Here is a 23389-nt window from a genome sequence, read left to right as displayed (position 1 = left end):
TGGAATTATAAAACAAACCAACTTTAGTTCATAGAATACCAGCGCGAAGGCATAGGCATGTAAAAAAATACTGATCGGTGATGAGGGCGCAAAGCTAAGAAAAGGAAGACTAAAAAGAAATGATATGATGATTTAAAAAAAGGACATTCGATTATTAGGGGTACCATGTTAGCAAAACGAAACACGGAAAGAAATGAAGAGAAGTAGTACAGAAAATCGAAGTTATGGCTATGTACTGGCTTCAACAGAACTCTACAATATGTTCCTACTAACAATACCACCGTTGATAATCTAGATGAATATTTACCTCCACTTAAATTTGTAGAACTTGTACTGATAAATGTTGTATCTGACAACATTTTCTTGATAGTCTCAACTTTTTTCATTCGATGCTCTTGTTCTTCAACCGTTAACTGAGGAAGTTGTTCTGGAATGTATCGCTCAGGAATGTTAATTTTACTAGGGATTCCTAACAGATCATCTATAGTCCTCTCATTATATTTTAATTCCGTATTAATTAAAGTGGACCGAACTACGTCTGGAGCATCTATTCGTTGCCTAAGTGCCCGTTCCATGTCTAAATCATCTCTGGCTCGTCTATTATTAACATTGAGTTTATCAAAAACATCGTCTGGGGGGTTCAAACTTTTAATTGAGTGGTTGTGGGGAGCAGTGTAATGTCTACGCTTTTCTTTGGGAACCGCTCTACGATTGGGCTGTTTTAGGGGAGTTTGCACAGACATCTCGGTTATAATTTGACGTGCTGCTTCGCTTTTGAACACAGGCAACATATCAGAAGATTTTTCAGGTTCTTGATCGCTTATATTTGAGCTAGATGCTAAGTCATGTGTACTGTTATTGGGTTCCGTGTCTAAATGTTCTACATTTGAGACGTGCCCTTTTTGTATATTATTCACACCATCATCCTCTTGTACTACATCCCATTTACCAGGAATTAATTTTTCGCGGTCTCTTTGCCTCTTTTCAGATTCTCTTTTAACTATTCTTACAGTTTTGATCTCTTGTTTTTCTTGAGGAATGACCGAATTGTTTTCACTAATTGATGTATTAGAACTATCTACATGACTATAGTAATCATAATCCTCTAATTTACTGTCAGTGTTAATATACATGGGACTGGCTTTCATGATTTGATCACATTCTCCGTGATCGATACTAGACATTGTGTCTAAATCTGTTTCCCTCCATAAAGAAGGTATTTTCTTTTTATTTAAACTATTTTGAAAACTACTAGATGCTGATTTTTGCTGAGAAGCATTGGGAGACCTATTCGTCAATTGTCGAACTTGCAAACTCAATTTTTGTCGCTGCTTCTGCAGTTCTCCGATTTTTTTCTCGACTTTCTGTAGATCTGACTCTACGCCAATATTACTCCCTATTGTACACGTGAGACTGTCACCTGAAATAAAAAATAAATGTCAAATTTATCATTTTTTGAACAATAAAACTTTTGGATAACTAAAACAGGTGCTGTACATTATTTTTAGGATGTTTTAGTGACAAATCATTCAAAATGGAGGGCCGACAGTCCGCATAGAATATTTTCCATTAATGCTGAAGTCTACCAAATTATTAGGCATCCCATAGAATCTCAAAAAATACCAAATTAGTAGATGTAGTTCCTGTTTTTCCATACTATTTAAACATTGAATGTCGCCATTTTGAAATGATTCGACAGAATCGGACACAAATCTAGGCATATAGTGAGCGATACAAAGGTATTTAAATGATGTATTGCTTCTCATACGATAGGTATCATTTAAAATAATTTTACAAAATGGCCTCCGTCCGCCGTTTTAAGCGATTACGCCACTAAATATCATGAAAAGAATATACAGGTGTCTTAGTTCAGTAACCCAAAAATGCATTAATTTTTGTTTAATGGTTAAAAAAATAGTTAAGGAAGCGGAATTTGAACGCGCAGTGTACTATGTGCTGATAAACACCATAAAATTAAGCACTATTTTAAAGTTGTTTAAAAAAATAAAATAAACTTTCAATAAAATTAGAGCTTTTGTAAATTATGATTTGCTTTCAAAATAATTGGACTTCAGTATCTTACCAGCATTCGAGTACTGCGGTGAACCCTGCCTAGAATTTTGTAATTTTTGTTTTAACACCATCAGTTCTTGCTCCAATTTAGCATTACCCGAGACAGTCTCTTCTAATTTTTTGGAATTTTGAGCTAGCATAAAATATACTCTACTTAGGTCATTTTCCAGAATAACCTGCTGCTTACGAGCAATTTCGATTTCACTTGGATCATTGAATCCCTTACTTAGACGATGCCTTAATCCCCCAAGCGCACGTTCTATATCTTCCTTATCCTGTTGGAGTTTTTGAAGTGTTCCCGACTCTTCGTGTATTAATCTAGAACATAATAGTAAAATGTTATGGCATATGTAGGCTTATTCATATTTAAAAATTTGTTTATACCTGTCTAATATGTATAGTTGCTGAACCTTCTCTTGGAATTGATGATGGTTAGAATTCAGCCTATTCCATTCCCGTTTTTGGTCCGCAAGAAGCCGCCTTTCTTGGATTTGCTGATTAAATTCAAGTCTATCTCTAATTTGCGGCATTACCATCGATTTGTCTTGAGGAGTTCTATATAAAGACCCCAATTTTACCATATTATCCACTAAATTTACAAGCGGTTTTCCTTTTTCATACTTAAAAAAATTAAGTTATTATTAAAACCATTTTTGAGACTAACAATGGGGTTAAACCCCGGTTTTTAATTCGCACCAAGGACAAGATTTGTGTTTTGACATATGCCTGCCTCAAACCAAATTTAATTTTCTGTTTAACAAAGTTTTCCCTAAAATAAATAATAGTCTAGATAAATGAGAAAATATTGTCAAAAACGTGGTTTTCCCCACTTGTTCGTCCCTTCAAAAATAGTTGCTAAGAGAAATAATTGGTTCATTGATTAACTTACTCATATATGATATTAAGAACTGAAACCTCTAATATGAATTTTTTATACTCTCAGTTACTGGCTTAACATTGGAACTACGTTTATCAATTTTTAGAACTGTAAAAAAACTGTGATTGTTATAAAAATTCTGTGAGAGTTGAACTTCTGATTGTTTATTATTCTGTGACTTTAGTTTAAAAATTTTAATAATATGCAAATGAAAATTGTACATGAAAATGAGAAATGATTTATATGTATATAAACAGTTACCTGCTTTTCAAGCTCTAATAAATGCTGTCTGATTTGTTCCAGTTTCTGTAAATTTTCCATTCTTCGTGCTTGATCCATAACGCATAATTGGGCCTATAATAATTGTATTAAACCAGTATTAAAATAATATGTTAACAAAATTTAGAAATCAATCATTCAACTAATAGGTGATAAATTCACCGATTAACTTTAGCAAAAGCACAATATACAGGAATAGAATAAAAGAAAAAACTCTCTTGTGCCCTTGTTCTCCATCCTCTTAAGTCATCCTCCACCTCGTCCTATAAAAATAGTGATTAACAAAGATCTAACCAGAACTACTAAAAGAAACACAAAAATCATCCAGGAAGTACAAAGAACTCAATAAAAATGCAAAATAAAGGACGCCTAGGAAATTTAGATTAAGGAACAATTTAAAAAAATATAGAATTATGATAGAAACAATGAGACACTAAATAATGTACAGAAAGGTAAAACAGATAATATGAATGCAAAAGACAGAGAGGGAAAAATAATCACATACCAAGTAATTAGGTAACAAGAGAACTGGACAGATGGTGAATAGGCCTCATGATATTTCTTATGGTAAAACGTCAAATAACGCTAAGATCTATTCTGATAATTTATGACGATTACAATATATTCGCCGGTTTTGATACATCAAAAAAATATGGATTATCCCTTATAATTTGGACACATCAATTTATTTTCTCAGTTTCACACAATTTGACTGAATTCATTTATTTTTTGTTAACATCTGTTAAAAGTACGACCTCATGAAAATATTTCCCAAATGGCAAGTATACTCCCTCTATAACGAACACGGTTATTACGAGGTTTCGCTTATAACGAGGTACATTAGATGTCCCGTGAAATTTCTATTGAACTATAACCCTCTATAGCGAGGCAAATTTGGTTATAACAAGAGAAAATAAGATTGAAAAACGTGTTTTTTACGTTTTCGACCCAACCGTGGTTATAAATAAATACCCTTTTAACTGCTCCGCAATAAACTGTTTCACATCTTTAGAAAATATTATAGATAGAATAATACTGGACAATTTAAAGCAGTTAAAAATGACAGACTTCTTTCAATTGCAGAAGCAATATTTTATGTTATCCTTCAAAATACGCTTTATACATTATGCAGTTGGAAAAAAATGTAAGTACAGATTTTTTGTTTTAACGAATATCATTGACAATAAAAGTAAACAACTCTTTTTGTTTTAACCTATTTCATTGACAATAAAAGCAAACTTTTTTTCAAAAACGCCATTCAAACAATATTTATTAGCATCTTATATTGCTCCGAATGGCTTCACTATAAGAAGTTAATGCTTTAGAAAACTACATATTCATATGTACGCGCAGTATTATTGTTGTCTGATATAACAAGATCGGCTTATAACGAGGTAATTAGTCTGCCATTTCAGTTCTCGTTATAGAGGGAGTCTACTGTATATGGATTATACACCATTTAAAAGCTCTCATACCACTCAGTATGCTCCAAGTGTTTCTCTTTCACTTGGAGTAATGTATGATAATTTTCACTTTTCAGTGGTTACTATAGTCAGGGAGCATATTACACAAGAGTTTAAATGTTGTATTACTTGGTACATATTGTCATTTAAGAATACCGTAGAATACAGGAAGTTCGAAAAATAAACAGACCTGTTCGAGGGGTAGTCCATTCCTTTTTTTACACAGTCGCCATTTTGAAACGGCCCCATGGAATAGCACAAAAATATAGAGACATACAAAACAGCTTCAAATTGAATTTGAGTTGGGGAGAGAACAAATATAAAGATCCAGACAAGATTTATACTAATAAGTGATTCTGTTGAACGAACGGAACATTAAATTAATGGAATAATAAAAAATATACGAGCATATTTGTTATTTACATTAAAAAATTTCTAAATTTACAAGCAATTTGTAAAGTAATACCTTATTTGATGAAATTAAAAGAATGTCTTTAAATATAAAGAAAAAAAAAAAGAAAAATAAAAAACGCGAATTTAAATGTCATATTTCCTTGCCTTACTAGTTGTTAGTATTATTTACAGTTGTATTAAAGAATGAACCTTGCAAAGTAATATCTAGATAAAACTAAAAAATAAAATTTGCATAACTACAAAAATATGAATCACAAATTCTATGTTAATTTTGTTTCCAGTACAGGTAGAACAGTATAAAATGGTAACGATAAATGTATCGTTCCAGTCATGACAACCAAATAAAACAAAAGCTAAATATATGTCACTAATTCTTAATAAGATCACACCATTATCAATAATTTCTAGTTATATGAACCAATGCTAGCAGCGTTGTAGCGAGATGGATGTTGTTGGTCCGCAATCTTACATAATAATTTAACTGCTCATCTAACCAGCTCTTCATAGTAGTAATAAACAGGATTTAGATAATCATGATCACCAATCTTCGATAGAAAACCACACCCTAAGCAGAAAAAGTACCAATACTAGCAATAGATAAAGAAATATTTTTATAAAACTTTTTTTGTGGAAATTTAACGATTCCAGAAGTAGAAATCGAAGCGTTAAAGATAAAGCAGTTTGTTATTAAAATTATGGTTTATTCCCATCACATACAGTGATTAAAATAAATATTGTGGCCAACAATTATATAAGCAGATCAAAGTTAAGTTAGACCGGCTATATATAGAACACTTGGATGACAAGAACGCATTAGACTCAATATAAAGGAAAATACTTATCTGCAAAATGCTGCCTCAAAAAATTATCGCTACAATTAAAACAAAACGCAGATTAATCAGAGAGTATAAAATATTTCGAGACCCCCTCATCAAAACAGAATACAACCGACTTACTTCGTCAATTAGGCTGGAAGTAAACAAGCTGAAACAAGAACAGTGGATCCGAGTTACAACCAGCGTTGACGACCGAGAAGGTTTAAAATTCTGGAACAAATTCAAAATCCTAACCACAAAAAAAACACAGCCCTATTCGCATCTTAAAGTAAACGGCATCATCCTCAACAATCCACAGGATAAGGCAGATGCACTCAATAACTTACTCCAAGCTGCACTATCTCCCCAAATAACCCCAATTTTATCGTGCGATTTAGACTGGACACCGAAAGGAGACTGGAAGACATACTCTACAACCCTCTACCACAGATGTAAGCCCACCCTCATCCGATGGTGGCTTCTGTGCAATAGGACACCGTCAGGCAAATAAAAAAACACGTCTTCTGGCACAGTTGGCATATATAAAAGATGCCTCAAAAAACTCCCAGAGAGTATTATCCCACTGCTTACCCAAAGTAATCAATGTTTGCCTTACGGTGAACTACTTTCCTACCCCCTGGAAAGTGTCGAACATAGTCATGATTCTCAAACCAGGGAAACCTCGAACTAGTACAGAATCCTACAGACCAATTTCTTTTCTAAACACTCTAGCTATGAGAGGATCCTCAAGGAGAGAATCGTAGAATTCCTAGACGCACACTCCCCATCCCAAACTTACAATTTGGATTCAAAGCTGGACACTCCACCCATAATTCATTGATTGAAGCAGCAAAGTTCATATCAAATTCCATAAATGAAAATCATAGATACGCCATAGGCATCTTTCTAGACGTCCAGAAGGCCTTCGATCAAGTCTGGCGCACACAAGATTGATCGAAAAACTGTACCTTACTGATCTGCTTACATCCTTCATAAAAATTATATATTCCAAGCTCTCCAATCAGAAGACAGAGAGGACAGAATACCGAACGAACTCCCTAAAGTACGGAGGACCAGATCTGACCAAACAACTATTAAAACTAATCCAAAAAATAATAGAACAAAACAGAATTCCTTAAGAATGGAGATCAAGCATCGCAATACCTCTCTTCAAAAAGGGAGATAAATCGGACCCGGAAAATTTCAAAGGAATTAATTTATTAAACACAACACTAAAATTAACAACCAAAGTGATAACAAATAAACTGAATGAAATTTTAACACTAGCAGAAGAACAACAAGGTTTTAGGTCGGGAAGATCATGCACCTACGCTATATTTATAATGAGGCAAGTGCAAGAGAAATCATTAGAATACAACAAACCGGCATATCTATGTTTCGTGGACGTTACGAAGGCATTTGACTGGGTCAAATTAAAAGATATTATCCACTTACTGTAGGCAAGAGAGGTACCTCTAGGAAAAATCAAAACGATCGAAAATATCTACCGAAACCAGAAACCAGATAGTTCTCCTTGGAGAATGGTTTGAATTCAGAACCTCGGTGACCTATTTGGGTGTTCATTTTAGCAGGACTCTCGACTGGGACATCGACATCAAAACACACCAGACACGGTAAGCAGAAGAGCTAATCACTTAGGAGTACTATCTGGAAAATTTGGTAATAGCACAACTAAAACTCTCCTACACACCTACAAAATCTTCATAAGGCCAATAATCGAGTACAAGACAATGAACAGACGCCAAAATAACACTATGCTGACAACAAAAAGAAAAATGCTGAGGAAGTGCACGAGGAAACGTGCAGATTGATGATTATCCGTCAGCAATAACACAATAGAGAAAAGCTTCCGTTCTCTTGGCAAAAGATATGTCCTCGGCACAATAGATAGATCCAACAACAGAGCTAAAGAGAGTCTGAGAACTCCCTGCCATCGCCTAGGGCATTATACATACTCACCAGGCTCCCTAAGAGAAAAGTTCCATTCTCTCCAGCCAAGCTTCTACACTTTGCTGGTAGAGAACTTTCTGATGAGTATCACAACATCCTAGAAGCAATTCCCCTCGGATATAGCAAATAAAATAACCTGCACGTAAAAAACGCTGATTTAAGAGCCGTTCCTACTGTATAGCTGATAAAATCAGAGGTGCTTTCTTGTCTTCTATCTGTTTTGGCTTCTACATCCAAATAAGATTTTTCCTTACACACTCATCTTCTATTTTCCCCGCTCCACTAGCAGTTTTGTCACTCTAAAAATGTTAAAAAAAGGGAGTAGCCCTAACTTGAAGAGGAAAAAACCTAAACAAGGTTGCAATGTTCAGGTTCAGGTTCTGCAAAATAAATAGGGCATTCCATATTTCTAAGAATGAGACAAATCTAAAGGGTATTAGGTAAAAAAAGGAAAATTTTTACTTTTTGTTATCTAAATGTCAATGGAGCGAGAGAGTGGAGCAGCACATAAAGACCAAAAGTAACAGAATTAAGAAATAATCTAGCATCTACGTGTCAATCTAAAATAAAAATTTAATTTCAGGAAGCACACCAATATAGAGAAAACAAACGTAATGACTGCCACTCTCAGTCTAAATTACTAGAATAGCATTTTCAGATTCCTCCAGATTCTTCAAACACAACATGTTATAAGAAGGCACCTGATATATAGTAAACTGCAGATGTGGTCGAAAGTTTCAACCAGACTACTCCGATTGGCCAGTCATTCGGAACTCCGCCTCCTACACTATACACGCGCTCGTAACCCAATGTACAAATATGGACGGTGTCGTCGGAGTTCGATCAAATGAGCGCATCGCTCGACCTAGAATGATAAGCTCGAAACATACAACCCACAACATAAATTTCAGGCGATTTTGGAGCAGCGAGTTAGTCTGAGTCTAAGCCTAGCAGCATAGAGATAAAGTAACCGTCCAAGAAAAAGTCATCCTTAGCCGACTGTCTCCCGGGTCACTCCGTCTCTAAGGTCCATTTCAAGGGCTGCAGTTCCTTCTGTCGGACTCAGAAGTTGGTGGTTAGGCTATTGATTCATGGCTAGGTTTCTTAGTTATTAAATTCTTATGTAATTATATTTCACCTAACCTAACCTATCTACCTGTCACAATGAGACGGTCCTCTCGCGTGGCAGGTAGATACTTCTCCGGGATCCATTAATGTGGACCGCCTGCACCTCATGGCTACCCAAACCACAAATTTCATCTCTATTTACGGATCCTTACTCTAGTCTGGGGCATGTCAGAGTGCCTCGTTTTTTTTTGTAAGCATTTTGTTATTATAACCAGTTGTACTGCAGCCAATTGACTTATTGTACATCTGGATCCGGTTTTAATGTCATCGACTACTTTGCCCTGTGAAAAACGGTGGCGGTTCAGTTAAATTAGAAATAGAAAAATTTCTGGTGTCTGTGAGGTATTGAATCCGGGCCGTCCGGCTTTTTTCCTACCTATTGATAACAATGAAACGTACCTCATGCCTTACTAGTTGCTATCACTCGATTGCCATCTTACACCTATCCACATAATCCATTTTCTCCTAACTTACCATTCCCAACTCCTACAAATCGAGTAGAGAACTAGCGAGAAAACAGCTAACCGAGAGCGACTGCGGCAAGATGTCCGTACAAGACCTCTGTATTCGCCGCACCTCCAATAAAGAGAAAACCATACATACAGACGAAAGCATATGTATATTATAAAAATATAAGTAAAGTAGTGGTAAATAGTATGATTTATATTATATTGAAATAAAAAACGTAGATTTTACTTTGCAAGTCTTTTTAAAAATAATGTTATCCAAAATAAATAAAAAAAATCAAACCTGAATTCGATCAACTTCATTATAATAGTTTTCAATAGCTTGTAAAGTTTGCGCGTTTTGTCTACGCAACTGAATTAATAGTAGAACTAATTCCTCGTGAGTTCTACCGAGTAATTCACCAGCAGAAACACTTACTCTGTCATTAGCCCGCCAATTATCCTAACAAAATATGTAAGTACAATTATATTATCAAGGAAATAATATTCAAACTTACTTGTCTTCCAACTGGCGTCAAATTTGGATGACTAGTGCTTTGGTGGGAGTAGTACGTCTTAGGAGTCGAAGTGCTAAAAAAAATTATATCCATATCTGAATATTTTCTACGTACAACAAATAAAAAGCTTTTTTCGTGATACTCTTTGAAACAGGTATCTAACAACTGCTATTGATAAATTAATAAAAAGCCGAGCTTTCCTTGACGGGTTTTGTCAATATTTTATTGTAGCTAATACTTTAATCTTTTTCTAATTCATTTATTTCTGCCACGCCTGATAATTTTGTTTGAGAATAAGTAATTCAGACTACAAATATGTATTTTCAATAATTTACAGTGTGTCCGTTAAGTATGGAATAAATTGGATATTTCCTAAACTAAAAGCCTTTTTTTTTAATTTAAAACACGTCGATTTTTAATTTTAATGATCTACATTTAATAACCAAATTAAATTAAACAGAGTGATACACATTAAGGTGATGACCCCATCGAATTTTTTTGTAAATGTAACACCCTGTATCTTGTAACATTTTTAAATCAATAAAAATGAATTGATTCCAAAAAGGTATAATAGTTGGAGTCTAGCGGACAGAATTTGAAATATATACCCTTAGAAAATAAATTATTTCCTATCAATTGCAAAAAAGTAGCCTACTAGTTTATAGTGAAATGCCATTATTTTATTGACGTTCAATAACGATTAAGTAAAACAATAATTGCTGTATAAATTCGTGAATGTTCTGTATTATTGCTTAGACTTCATTTGAAGTAGAAATGACTTTTATTAAGTGTAAAGCAAAGAATAGAAATACCCATTATGATGAGTGGGTATGGAGACAGATCGGAAACTTAGATGGTAGGGTGTAATTTATTTAATGATAAATACCCAGAAAGACCCATAACGCAGTTAACAGTAAGTAATATGGAAAAGAAATTTCGAGAAACTGGTACGGTTGACAATGCGCGCAAATCAGGTCGTCTCTCTGTAAATTATGATACATTTTAGCATTATAGCATTACGAGTAGATGTTCTACTTATACACTAATCATACATTATAGTAGTTTTTAAACAAAAATTAAGACAAAGTAGCTATATGTGAAAAGAATTTAGTGTATTTCTTTATTATTATTTGTTATATTTTACTATTCTCTTGCTTGGCTAAACTAAGTGAAAAAAAATTACTATGAATGTTACATTTTATATTATTTATGTTTTCGAGCTCGGATCGGCTCCGCTCGAACTATTCGAGCCGAATTGACTGGAGCCACGAGCTTAACCAGCAGCTCGAAGTTCAAGCCGAGCTTCTATCTCGAGCTCGGCTCGAAATTTCGAGACGAGCTCAAGTTTGTCGATAGCTCGGCTCGGCTATCGATCGTCCATCCCTACACGAAATTAAGTTTTTTATGTATTTTTACAAAACTTATTAATAATTTTCAAAAAATCGACTTTTGAAGCTATGTTTGCAATAATTCAGCAACAAATTAACAAAAATAACAGTACAAACTCTTATTTTAAAGGATTTTCTATGCTTTTTCAGCAAAATTTCACATTCCATATAATTTACCGGTCTTCACCTTTAGCATTTAAAATCAAATAGCGATCTTACATTGTTTATATATTGTTTATACGTGAAAAATAACGTTTAATCTGTTACATGTTCTACTTATTACACATTGTTATCATCAAATTTATCAAAAGGAGTTGTTGAACCTGTATTAAAGAATGTCTTGGGAAAATCATTAGTTCCCTGGTCTTATAGCGCATTCTCTCATTTTCGCACTGCACTAGAACGGTGTTCTAGGTGGTGTTTAACCCGCAAACTTGTATTCACCTGCGATTTTCCCGAAATTATCGCGAGTGCCGTCCATTTTCAATGTTAAATGTGCAAACTATAAGTAATATAAGGATATCTAAACACACCAGAATAATTAGTTGTTAATTTAATTATAAATTAATCAGTAAATCAAGCCATTTAGGCTTGTATTATAAAATTATAATAAAAATTAAAATCCATTTAGGTTTAATTTCAAGGTGCTGATAAGTAACGCAAGTGATCAGCTTCGTTTGTGGTGTTGTCGAAACGTGTTAAATATGGACAGGAGAGTAAGACCCGGCAACTTTATAAAACTTAATATCGGTAATCGCGTGGCTATCCTGAAGTTGGATAGGAACTAGCTTCTGATTCGTTGATAAAGGCGAAGTCTCTAACGCTAACGTGCAAGAAAATCAAACAGCTGACAGCTGAAAATCTTCCAAAAATGTTCAGTATTCACCACAAATCCACGAATAGTCTGGTAAAATAACTATTAAATGAGAAAACAAGAAAGGCGAAATCTGGAGATGGGGTAAGGGCAGTACGATAAAAAAAGGGCCCAAAAACCAGAGTTAAAACAGGAAAAAGATTGGAAACACCCATTGACCAAGAAAATGAACAATAACAAAACAAAAAGCAAGGTAAACAACAGAAAGAGTGTGAAGAGATAGCTTTAAGCACTTGGAATGTAAGGAGCACTTGCAGAGAGAGGTTACAAAGCTGTCATAAGGCAAACGAAAGTGACTTACGAAGGATAGCATTAAGATTTAGAGATGCTAAACATTAATTGCAACGTTAGGTTGCCCAAAGAAAATGGAGGGATATATCTAACCAAGTACTAGACCTGTGCCGCTCTTATATATAATAAGAGCCTGTCTCGCCAAATCCATATGTTGCACTCCGTGATTCTTCCTGGCTGACAATTATTGTATAGGTACATATAGATTCATTATAACCAACAGTTATTTTAATGTTATATTATGCTCATGATTTTTTCTCAAAGATTACGTTACAAATAATACTCTTAACTTATCCTACCTGTATTGATCTTTTTCAATATTTCTGGACAAATTTGTGACAGATCGGGACTCCATTGGCAAACTATTAGTAGCCCATGACTTCTTTGCCGACATCACTCTTAGAAAACTGTCCCTTAGAGCTAATTGAGATGAATCTCTCATGTTTATTGAAATCGAGCCAGACGCTACAAAAAAGCAAGTGGATCAGATTAGGATCTGTAATAATTATAATTGGAGGCATAACAAATCGTTATTATTAGCAGTGGTATAATAAATTTAATATTATTAATATAAAAGGTTTAAAATTTAACCAAAAATTACATTATTCTACATAATTGTTTTTATAACTTATCCAGATATAATGAATCTGAATAATAGCAACTTTTCGATGACTATATCACGGAAAAATTAAGAACATAATACAAGAAACATTGGACTAGAGAACTGGACAAAACCGGAAACATCAATTTTTTTATTCATTGCAATTGCGAAAGACATTGCGGGCTTTCGATTCCATCGGTGGAGTCATCTTGAGGATATCAGTTACGCCTAATATTGTTCTACGGTTGCAATACTAGAGACTCAATATATACAAGTGATGAAGATGACTTTAATCGGGAGATCGAAAGCTCTAATAAAAGAATTTCAACGCTGTGCAACCCGTGATTTGATTATGAAATTAGTTTATGTATATAATAATATTATATAAACTAGTTAGATAATTAAATAATGTAACGTATTTTACAATGATAATCAGTGAATCTCATAAAATCATTGAAAAGGCTTTTATGGTTCTTCTCAGAGCCTTCTTTCAGTCGTGACGTAGTCTTGTGTTTCAGGTATGTCGGGAATTATTGCATGCCATTTGAGACAAATTTGACAGTTGCCCCGATAGTATTAACCAGATGTGCAATTGCAATGTAATTAAAACATTGCATTTTGAATTAAAAAACAAAACTTGTTTTTACTTACTTTTGTATAAACTATTGTAAATTTTTTTATTTTAAAATAAACGTTGATCCAATTTTAATTACACAGAGAATACCAGCAGTAATTTTACAGCTTGGGATATAGAAAAACTTGGGATATAGTTTTCTTTTTTAATGAGAAAGTTTATGGATTAAATTATCTCAAAGAACAGTATAACAAAATGGCTATTTTGAAATCAAGCATTTGGTAACAAAACTGTTGTTTTCATAACATTGCAATGCAATGGACAATTTTGCTGTTTGTGATTTTGTGCAAATAAAATAAATAAGAGACTACAGAAATACGAAAAGATTAAAAAAGAGGACTCACTAGATAAAAAATTAAAAAAATTAAAGGAAGTAATATATGCGAATTGGCAAAAGAATTCTGAGGAATTAAGAAAATAATGAAAAACCAAAAACAAACCAGATGGTGGGCAAACCCAGTAAAAGTGACTAGCACTGAAGAAGCATGGATAAGATACGTACAAACAAAGGATCCAAGGGACAAATAACTATACAGGGTGTTTACATAATAATTGGAAATATTGTAACTGTAGATTCCTGGGCTCAAAATATTAAGATTTAACCCAAATCACTTAAATAAAATAAGGCTCCTTACTGAGTTACAAAGTGTTTTATTTAAATATTTTTCTTTATGCTAAATAAACGTTTCTGGAACTACCAGAAGCGTACGACAGGGAAAAGTGAATGATTGACACTTCCCAAATTCTAGGAAACTGGCGAAATTGCTATTTTAGCGCAATTTTTTAATTCTTCATACTTTCTATGTAAACAATACACTCTTTATTCGTCACAATAAAGTCATTATTCTTCGAGATATTTGAAGTTAAAAATAAAGCGGCACAGTTATTTTGATTATTGTATTAATTTAGTTCGTAATAATTATGTTTTGTAGGTTACAAAACATAATGTTATGTAATAATGAAATTTCTTGAAACGAATGCATTCAACATTTAAAAACAAGTTGTGGTTCTATAAAGAACCATTTTGTTATAATCTAAATAAAACAATAATTTTAATAACATGAAAATATCAAAAAACATATTTTAACTACACAACAAAAGTTCAATGTGACGCCCATTTACATCAATAAGCTTATTATCTTTCGTTAAAGATCTTTAAAAAAATTTGTTTTTTGATTGGCAATAAAATTAGCTGAATTTACTAATTGTTGCCATAGTGCCATTTTTTAAATAAAATTACGTTTTTGGTTTTTTTATTTATCATCCACTAAGCAAACTTCAAATATCTCGAAAAATAATGACTTTATTGTTACCAATAAAGAGTATGTTATTTACATAGACAGTATTGGAGAATCGAAAAATTGCGCTAAAATAACAATTCCGCCAGTGGCGTAGAATTTTGAAAGCGTCAACCATTTACTTTTCCCTGTCGTACGCCTCTGGTAGTAACCAGAAACGTAACATAATTTAGTAGGGTGTACAGTACCTACACTTTCTGCCATGACCATCATATAAAAAATGGTTATAAAAAAAGTACTGGGTACAAATAGTTTTTAAATTTCTAAATAAAACACCCTGTAACTCAGTAAGGAGCCACATTTTATTAGTGATTTGGGCTAAATTTTAATATTTTAAGCAGTTAAAATATTTCCAATTATTAGTGAAACACCCTGCAAAAAATAAAAAATAAAATTGCCAAATAGCCAGTAAGAGATGCGAAACAAAAATCCTGGAAAGAATTTTAGAACAGCTTAAATGAAGGTTATAAAAATAACAGATCCTGTAATAAGATGAAATGTGAAGAGGGCAAAAGAGAACAGAAATATACGGCATAAAAGATGGAAATAACAGGATACAACATAAACCACACGAAATGATAAATGTCTGGAAAGAGTATTACACCTGTAAATTTAAATTAGAAGACACAAGAACAAAGCCTGAACTAAAATGACACATCAAGCTTAAGGGAATAAAAGAACAGGACATGGAGAATAGAAAAAGAAAAGTCGAAGCAACAAAAAGAATTAAAAACGGCAAAGCTGGAAAAGATGGAATAGTACCAGAAATGATGAAATAGATAGGCGAGGAAGCCATAGACAGGTTCTGGATCATATATAATAAAGCATTGATCAAAATAAAATACCAAAAGATTGGGAAAATAATCTTATTCTACCAATTTATAAGAAAGGGCCAACTGAGAGAACTAAAGCATTGATCAAAATAAAATACCAAAAGATTGGGAAAATAATCTTATTCTACCAATTTATAAGAAAGGGCCAACTGGGAGAACTATAGAGCGATATGTGTAGCACAAACGGCATTTAAAGTATATTCTAAAATAACAGAGAATAAATAAGGAGTCTAAAATAAAAAACCTGCAAGAAGAACACCTTCAGAAAACAAACAGGCAACAGATAACATATTCGTACTGAGAAACATAATAGAAAGGTAAATGGAGACAGGGAAGGAACTAGTATTAGCTTTCGTAGACTTGAAATCTGCATTTGACACAATAGATAAAAAAAAACACTTGATAAATCTTTAAAACAACTAAAAACTCTGAGTAAACTAATACAAGTATTAAAAAATCACAATATGAAAATACTAGAGCGATAATAATACAAATCAGGGGAGAAAGATTATAAGATTTTCTCCTAGAAAGAGGAGTAAAACAAGGAGATAGCCTGAGCCCTCTATTATTTATAATAATCATGGATAGATTAATAAGGAAACTAACATTTGAAAACCAAGGAAGTATTTTTTCAAGCCAACAAAATCGACTATACGCTAAATAAAACAATATACGGTACTTAGTAGGTATATTGTTAAGTAAAAATAAGTAAAGTAAACTAACCAGAAAACAATTTTAATGGGTACAGAGGATGGGAGGCAAAAAAAGGCCAAAGAGAATATTCGAAATTAAAAGAGTAAAAAAACTAAAGAGAGACGATCAATAAAAAAGTTGGAATTATAAAAGCAGGTAAAATCAGAGCGATCAACTACACAGAAATGAAAACATCCGACACCCTAGCAGATTAAAGAAGTTTAAGAAGAAGAAGTGATTTTGAGTTCATTAGGAAACACAAGCATGTATTTATTCTGTTCTTTTTCCAATTTAAAACATATGCAGTTTTTAATATCGAAGTGGCCAAAATAAACCAACAAATCAATTTTTAGACAAAGTTAGTTGGCTTCAAATCTTATCCATAAAAAAAGAGGTAACCTTCGATCAATGAAACACTAATTTGTAACCAACAATCAACTTTGGGAGTCAATGTCTAACCTACATAATTCGTGTTCTTTAATTCCAGCCTGCGAGGATCACCGAAATGGATACGACCTGAAAGGTGCGGTAATAAATTGAAACAAATTAAATAATTTAAAAAATATGTATATTAAACAAAATACAAGAAATATTTAGCCACCATCAGGTTAGTTGTAGCTTAGTAACATCCATTGCAGACGTTGGCTATTAAGATTATGACTCAAAAAAGCTCTAGATATGTCAGGTGAAACTATTTGTGTAGGTTTTGCATCCATGAGTTTTGTCTACCTAGAAACCTTCTGCAATCCATTTTTCCTTGAAGAAAAAGTTATTCCGACTTGCTCTTTTTCACTGAAAACGTAATTTCTTGTTGGTTGCCGATTTTTCGCAACACTTCCTAATTGGTAATGTGGCCTGTTCAGGATATTCGGTGAATTCTTCGATATAACCGCATTTCAAAGGTAGATAGTTTTGACACAGGTTGATACACCATACAGTAAAACCGAGAATATGTAATATTTTAATAACCAATTTTTATTGGTAATAAAAAGTTCCTGTTGATAGTGTGCTTCATCGTGATAAAAGTTGACCTTGTCTTCTCAATTCCTGTTTTGCAATGGGCCAAGGGAAACAAATATGTACCTAAAAAAGGAACTGGTAACTGGAAAATCAGCTGGAGATAATGAAAGAAAATTTTAGAAGCAAAGAAGTTAAAAAACAAGAGGAGCATCAGAGTTACACAAATTTTTGTAGAAGAAAGTATGGATACTTTTGGGGAATAATACAGCAGATGCACTAAATTGATGAACAAAATATTTTATGGTCCATGAGTTTTTATCTCAGCTAAAAGGACTACAGATAAAGTTTGCATCTCTTCTGCATTGTAATAATTTAGTAGCTCATGGAAATATTCTAGACTACAAGCCAACGGGGCATTTTTAATGGAGCATTTGACCCAACATAAATCACATATAAATCAATACTACTTATGTAATAACATGTTAATATGTAATAACACTTTTAGAAACTATGCCACCAAATCTTATCGGTACACGAAGCATAGGGGTTCAATTTAAGGGTTGTGCCTTAGATTTCTCACCCTCGTCGCAGCTAAAATGTACGGATTTGCAAAAAATTAATCTATATACCGATTCGAAACTTTGAGCATGAATGCCGTACTGTGTCAAAGTACCGAAAATGGGAAAAAGTTTTCCGAAAAAAAAATGTTTCCCTGCTTCTGGTACCAACATTTTTGTACGGTATTAGGTCGCAGGTCATTATTTTTGTATTACCTACATAAGTTAGAAATGCCGTACGAAAATTTTTGACCAAAAAAAACTTACCCGCTTGAGTGGTAAGTTTATCTTACCTGTGACTCACAGGTACAGATAAGAATTGACGGCATAGTTTCTAAAGTTGTTATTACATATTGTAATATGGTTTTATATATGATTTATGCTGAGTCAAATGACCTATTAAAAATTTCCCATGGGCTTTTCTAGACTATTCTTTCCACCTGCTTAGAATATTTTCATTATCAGTCAGGATATTTTCTTTTTTATCCTTACAAAAACTTTCCCTAGGTTTAAACTCATTTTTATTTATCTCGCATCTTTATAGAATTTTCTGTATTGATTTTTTTTAATTGCTCGTCTCTATCTCCGTTATTTTTAAATCGTACATTCCTTTCTTCTCTACACTGTTGTTGCCTCTCTTCTTTTGATGCTGTACTACTCCTCGTTATTTCTTGTTCCTAGTTTTAAATAAAATCGCATCGTCCTTTTGCCTTATATTCAATCTACATTTAGCGTCGAACTACTCTGTTGTTGTCATCCCTTCCACATCTAATAGATTTGCATCTCGTATTTAATTCTTCCTCTATTGCATTTTTATAATCTGTTAGATTTGCTTCGCTGCCCAGTTTACTTATATTCCGTTTTTTTTGCTTATATCCTAGTTTTCTGGATATTGCTAATTCTTTAGTTCACAGTGGCAATAACAAAAAAGTGATTAGAGTCGCAATTTATTCCTCTATAGGAACGTACGTCTTGGGTACGTCTTGGATACCCATCACTTTGAGGTCAGTACATGATCAATCTGATTGCAAATCGTTCTACCTGGAATTTTTCAAGTTACATTATTCCCTATTAATTAACAAATTTTGAGCTTGGGCTAGTGACACAATCTTTCTCCATTTGCTTATAAAACGACATCGAGCAAATAATAATAGAAATACAAAGAATACAAAAAACCGCGAACAAATAGTATACTATCCAACAGCAGAAGAGGTAATAAAAAAAATTGAAAAGCATACGCAGGATAAGACGGATTGCTAGAATAAATATTGAAAGAAGACTCGAGGAAGAAGCAAAAAAGGCTAGACGACTTGTTAAAAAAAACATACAAAATTAATTTTTTCCACAATATAATTTTTGTCTTCTTATGGTACCATCTTCATTGAACAATCTAAGCGAAGTAGTGTCTATCTTGTGTAGCTCGAAACTGTGAATGTGATTGCAAACCAGCCCAATCTCTTGTTTTTCAACCACGAATGATTGCGTCTTCTTTGCTATACTGCTTCTTAAAAGGTGTCCAAGGTATTAAGCTTTTCTCTTTTTTATATTATAAATTAACTCTCTTTACTGAGCCTTTGAATAACTTCCTCTTTGCGTACATTATCTGTGTAAAAATATAATTATCACACTTTAAATGATAAATATTTTAATTAAAAAAAAACAGATATAAGTACAAATAAAATTTTACAAGTTATAGTTAAAACTCTGTAAATCTTGTCCTGACAACTTTCACATTACTGTTTGACAATATCGTCCTCTCATGGAACGACAGTTCCCAATTAAAATATTTGCACAATTCGATTGGTTAGGCATTGACGTATTATAAATACTAACCAATAAAATATGTCTACATAAATATGGTTTCTGAATATATGAATATATTTTTGTTACTGCCTACTACAGGTATAAGACAGAAATGGAGCATTGAAAAAAGGCTGTGAGAAGAACTATATGATGACTGTACTATCAGAATAATATTTATTTTTTATTTTTTGTTCTCTAGCCCATCCAACACCGCGCTTTTTATTAACGCTTCCATAACAAGCTTTGCATGTTGCTGGTAACAAAAATTTTTTACAATATATTCTAAAAATATTGACTGACAATTGTACATAGACTTTAACAAATTTTATTAAATCCCTATAAGAACATTACCTAGTTTAAAAACATAATTATAAATAAAATTGAGATGTTACAATAAATTAATATTTTTTCAAACATCGGACATTTACCTGTTTTTTGGTCGTCGGTTATTTCTGCCGAATCACACGTTGCGTCTGAAATATCTACCACTATGTTATTACCCTCCTGTACCTGGCCAGTTGTAGCCGTTATGGCTTGATTGTCAGATGGCGCACTTGACATTAAATCCCACTGTCTTAATTTTTCTCTGTCGAGGATAAAATTACCTTCCTGTTTAGCTTTAATATCAGAGTTTTTAACGTGGATATTGTCAAGCTCTTTTTGTTTGTCAATTTTTAAAAATCCCTCATTAACATACGTGACGCTCCTAGTTATACCTCTAGGTGATTTGATCTTCTTTTGGACTTCGTCAATGCAATCAAGGTCTTCCATAGATTTAGTATGACGTTGGCTTGCGGACCTAAGCCTTTCCCTCCAGATGGAATCCTCTTCCCACAGATAACTGCCTTCTGATCCATTTTCCTGAGTCTTATTAGTGTCTTCGGCTTGCTCAGAGACATTATTAGCTAGAATGCCATCTTTTAAAACATGTTCCAGTAATCCCTCTAAAGAATGTGACCTTCTTACTTTTGCTTCGTAAGAGATAGCATCCGATGCTACAAATTTATTACTCTTTCTTGATGCTAGTAAGTTTCGAGTTTTAGCAAAGTTTTGTTCAGATTTATTTCTTTGTATAGTATCAGACTCATAAATGTTTTTATCATCTATATGTCCTGTTTTATCGGTAAGGTTTAAAAAATCTACAGATACTGATCTAGCCTCTGCAGCCAATTTAAAAGTGTCTACTGCAGATACTTCTCTGAAATTTCCCTTAATAGGATTCTTAATATGGCTAATATCTCTTTTATGGCAGGTCATTGTATTTCTCTTATTGTTTAGGGTTAGTAAGTGCAAATGTGAATCCGTTAAACTTATAGATAAATCGGAATAATAATAGGGAGCAGAGGACGAAGAAAAGGCATTTGGTGTACATAAAGAAATCGTTTCGGATATAGGAGTAGAACGATTAGAGTTTTGTAGAAAACTATTGATTTCTACTGAATTATAAGTGCTACTTACTTGATGTCCAACTTGAGGTAATTCTAATTTAGAAAAACTGTAGCTGTCGTCGTTTATTTTGCCCGGTTGTTTTAGCGTAACACTTTCATCACAACGTGAAATTATTAGATTTTCGTAGTCGTGAAAATCTAACTGATTTGAACTAACACTTATTTCATCTTTAAAGTCTGTACTGAGGTGTTGACTCTCTACCGAATTAACTGGACTCATTGCACTACTCTGGCTTTGTAGCCTCATGCGATTAATTAGTGTAGCTCTGTGTACCTGATCTTCATCACTATCACCGTCTGTATATTTAGAACAGGAATCTTGATTTTTTATTACTGGACTTGCAGTTTTAGGTTCTGAAATTATACTTGGAGAATGTTTCAAAAATGAGCTGATGATTTCAGAGCTCGTATCTGCAGATTCCTCGTCCTTTACTTTTAACTTAACATATTCGCCACTATTAAGATCTTCCAAAGATAACGGTGAAGATGGAATTGGGGGCGGGGAGACAAGTTCACTGTCGGAGCTATCTTGCAACTCAGTATTGGTTTGAGTTGTTCCTAAATAATATGAAGCGGGTCTGAAAGTGTCTGATAAACTAAACCTAGGCTGGCTAGGAGTATCTAAGGAATCTAAATCTTTCGACGCTTCATCGTCTGCATCTGAGCTATCTGACTTGTTACTCACATCTTTCTGTGGTGAAACTAATACATCTGGTAATTCTTCTCTTTTTAGTGTTTTTCCTGGGCTTTTAAGCTCCATATATAGCGGTTCTATTCTGTTACCACTGAATGATATTAGTTCGTAAGGCTGATGTTCGCTATGATCAGTACTTAAACTGGAATCTAAAAAACATCCTGTAGCATTCTGAGTCATCTCGACATAGGGATTTTCATCAACTTTAGATTTGTCGACGAATACGTCGGAACCACTGTTGTAGCTCGTTCTAGGGCTTAACAAATTTTTACTAGGAGACATGGGAATATAATTCTCCTCTTGTGCTTGTTCTTCAGTTTCTTTTTTCTTCAGTTCTTCCTGTGCGACTTCTTCAGTTTCATTGTTATTTATAATATCAGAAGTTAAAAATAAATCATCTTGCGTTTTATAACACTCTGATTGGATACTATCAGTTTTCTCCACAAATTTCTTCGCGGAAGTTTTTTCTGGAATATAAGCACAACCTGATGATGTTTCAAAGACGTTATCTGTTTGGGATAATTTGGGATGACATTTGGGCTTTGAAAGGTCAGTGGAGGTAATAAGCGTAGTGGTAGAGGTGGATATTGGAGGTGTAGTTCGCTCAGTGTCCAAGGTCTCTCCTGCCTGTGACTGAATAATTTCCTCGCTTTGCTTCTCATTTTCTAAACCAACCAAAAAAATTTATACATTTTTTACATATCCGTGTACCTTGTTTGGTTAGTAGAGAGTTAATTTGTGTTAATACTTAAATAGGTTAGTTAACAGATATCAGTTTCAAGTAGATGCAGGCAGGAAGGACCTATTGAAACTACACCAAGAAAACCAACACCCACAGCAAAGTCCAACGCTACACATAGTTTAACTATTGTAAATACATGTTTGTATATCAGGTTAGTAAACATAAAATCCTATTAACTACAACAATTAATTTTTAACATAAAAGACAAAACTGAACGTTGTGAATATTTCCCGTTTACTTATACAATCCAAATATTCGATAATTTTTCTAGTAGGTACCTACACATTTTATTATACAATAACATAAGAAAAATTGAAAGTTGAACATTAAATCAATAAATAAATATACTATCTTCTTAACTGATATCCTGATTACAATATGATAGATAAAGATATCTTGTGATCGCGTGCTTCATTTTTACCTCTTACATTATTGATATATATTTTTTTTTCTGTAGACTATCTCAGCAATACTATTCAACTGTACCCTAACATCTTGGAAGCATTTATGGTCCGATTATGGATTTAACATGCCGATAAAGAGAAACAACTGCGAAAACTAAATATCTGAACACTATGATTTTGGTATT

The 23389-nt window shown here is 33.3% G+C and overlaps 1 protein-coding gene across 6 annotated transcripts in view; it reads right to left on the bottom strand.

The window, feature by feature from the left end:
• The window catches only part of kmr (pleckstrin homology domain-containing family A member kramer), a 118675-nt gene that overhangs the window by 4652 nt on the left and 90634 nt on the right, over positions 1 to 23389 (bottom strand). For 5 of the 6 annotated variants that reach the window (XM_072546843.1, XM_072546844.1, XM_072546845.1 and 2 more), the window contains exons 8-15: positions 20345 to 22723; positions 12837 to 13002; positions 9985 to 10057; positions 9771 to 9929; positions 3212 to 3304; positions 2458 to 2693; positions 2084 to 2391; positions 308 to 1420 (exon numbers count right to left, since the gene is read on the bottom strand). In XM_072546843.1, coding sequence (XP_072402944.1) covers positions 308 to 1420; positions 2084 to 2391; positions 2458 to 2693; positions 3212 to 3304; positions 9771 to 9929; positions 9985 to 10057; positions 12837 to 13002; positions 20345 to 22723 — 4527 coding nt within the window. The remainder of the gene's footprint in view (positions 1 to 307; positions 1421 to 2083; positions 2392 to 2457; positions 2694 to 3211; positions 3305 to 9770; positions 9930 to 9984; positions 10058 to 12836; positions 13003 to 20344; positions 22724 to 23389) is intronic. The other variant, XM_072546846.1, reaches the window with a different exon arrangement.

This window comes from Diabrotica undecimpunctata, chromosome 10 (genome assembly GCF_040954645.1).
Source record: "Diabrotica undecimpunctata isolate CICGRU chromosome 10, icDiaUnde3, whole genome shotgun sequence".
NCBI classification, from domain to species: domain Eukaryota; kingdom Metazoa; phylum Arthropoda; class Insecta; order Coleoptera; family Chrysomelidae; genus Diabrotica; species Diabrotica undecimpunctata.
Note: the sequence above shows the minus strand (reverse complement) of the source record. Positions and strands in the feature narration are given on the sequence as shown.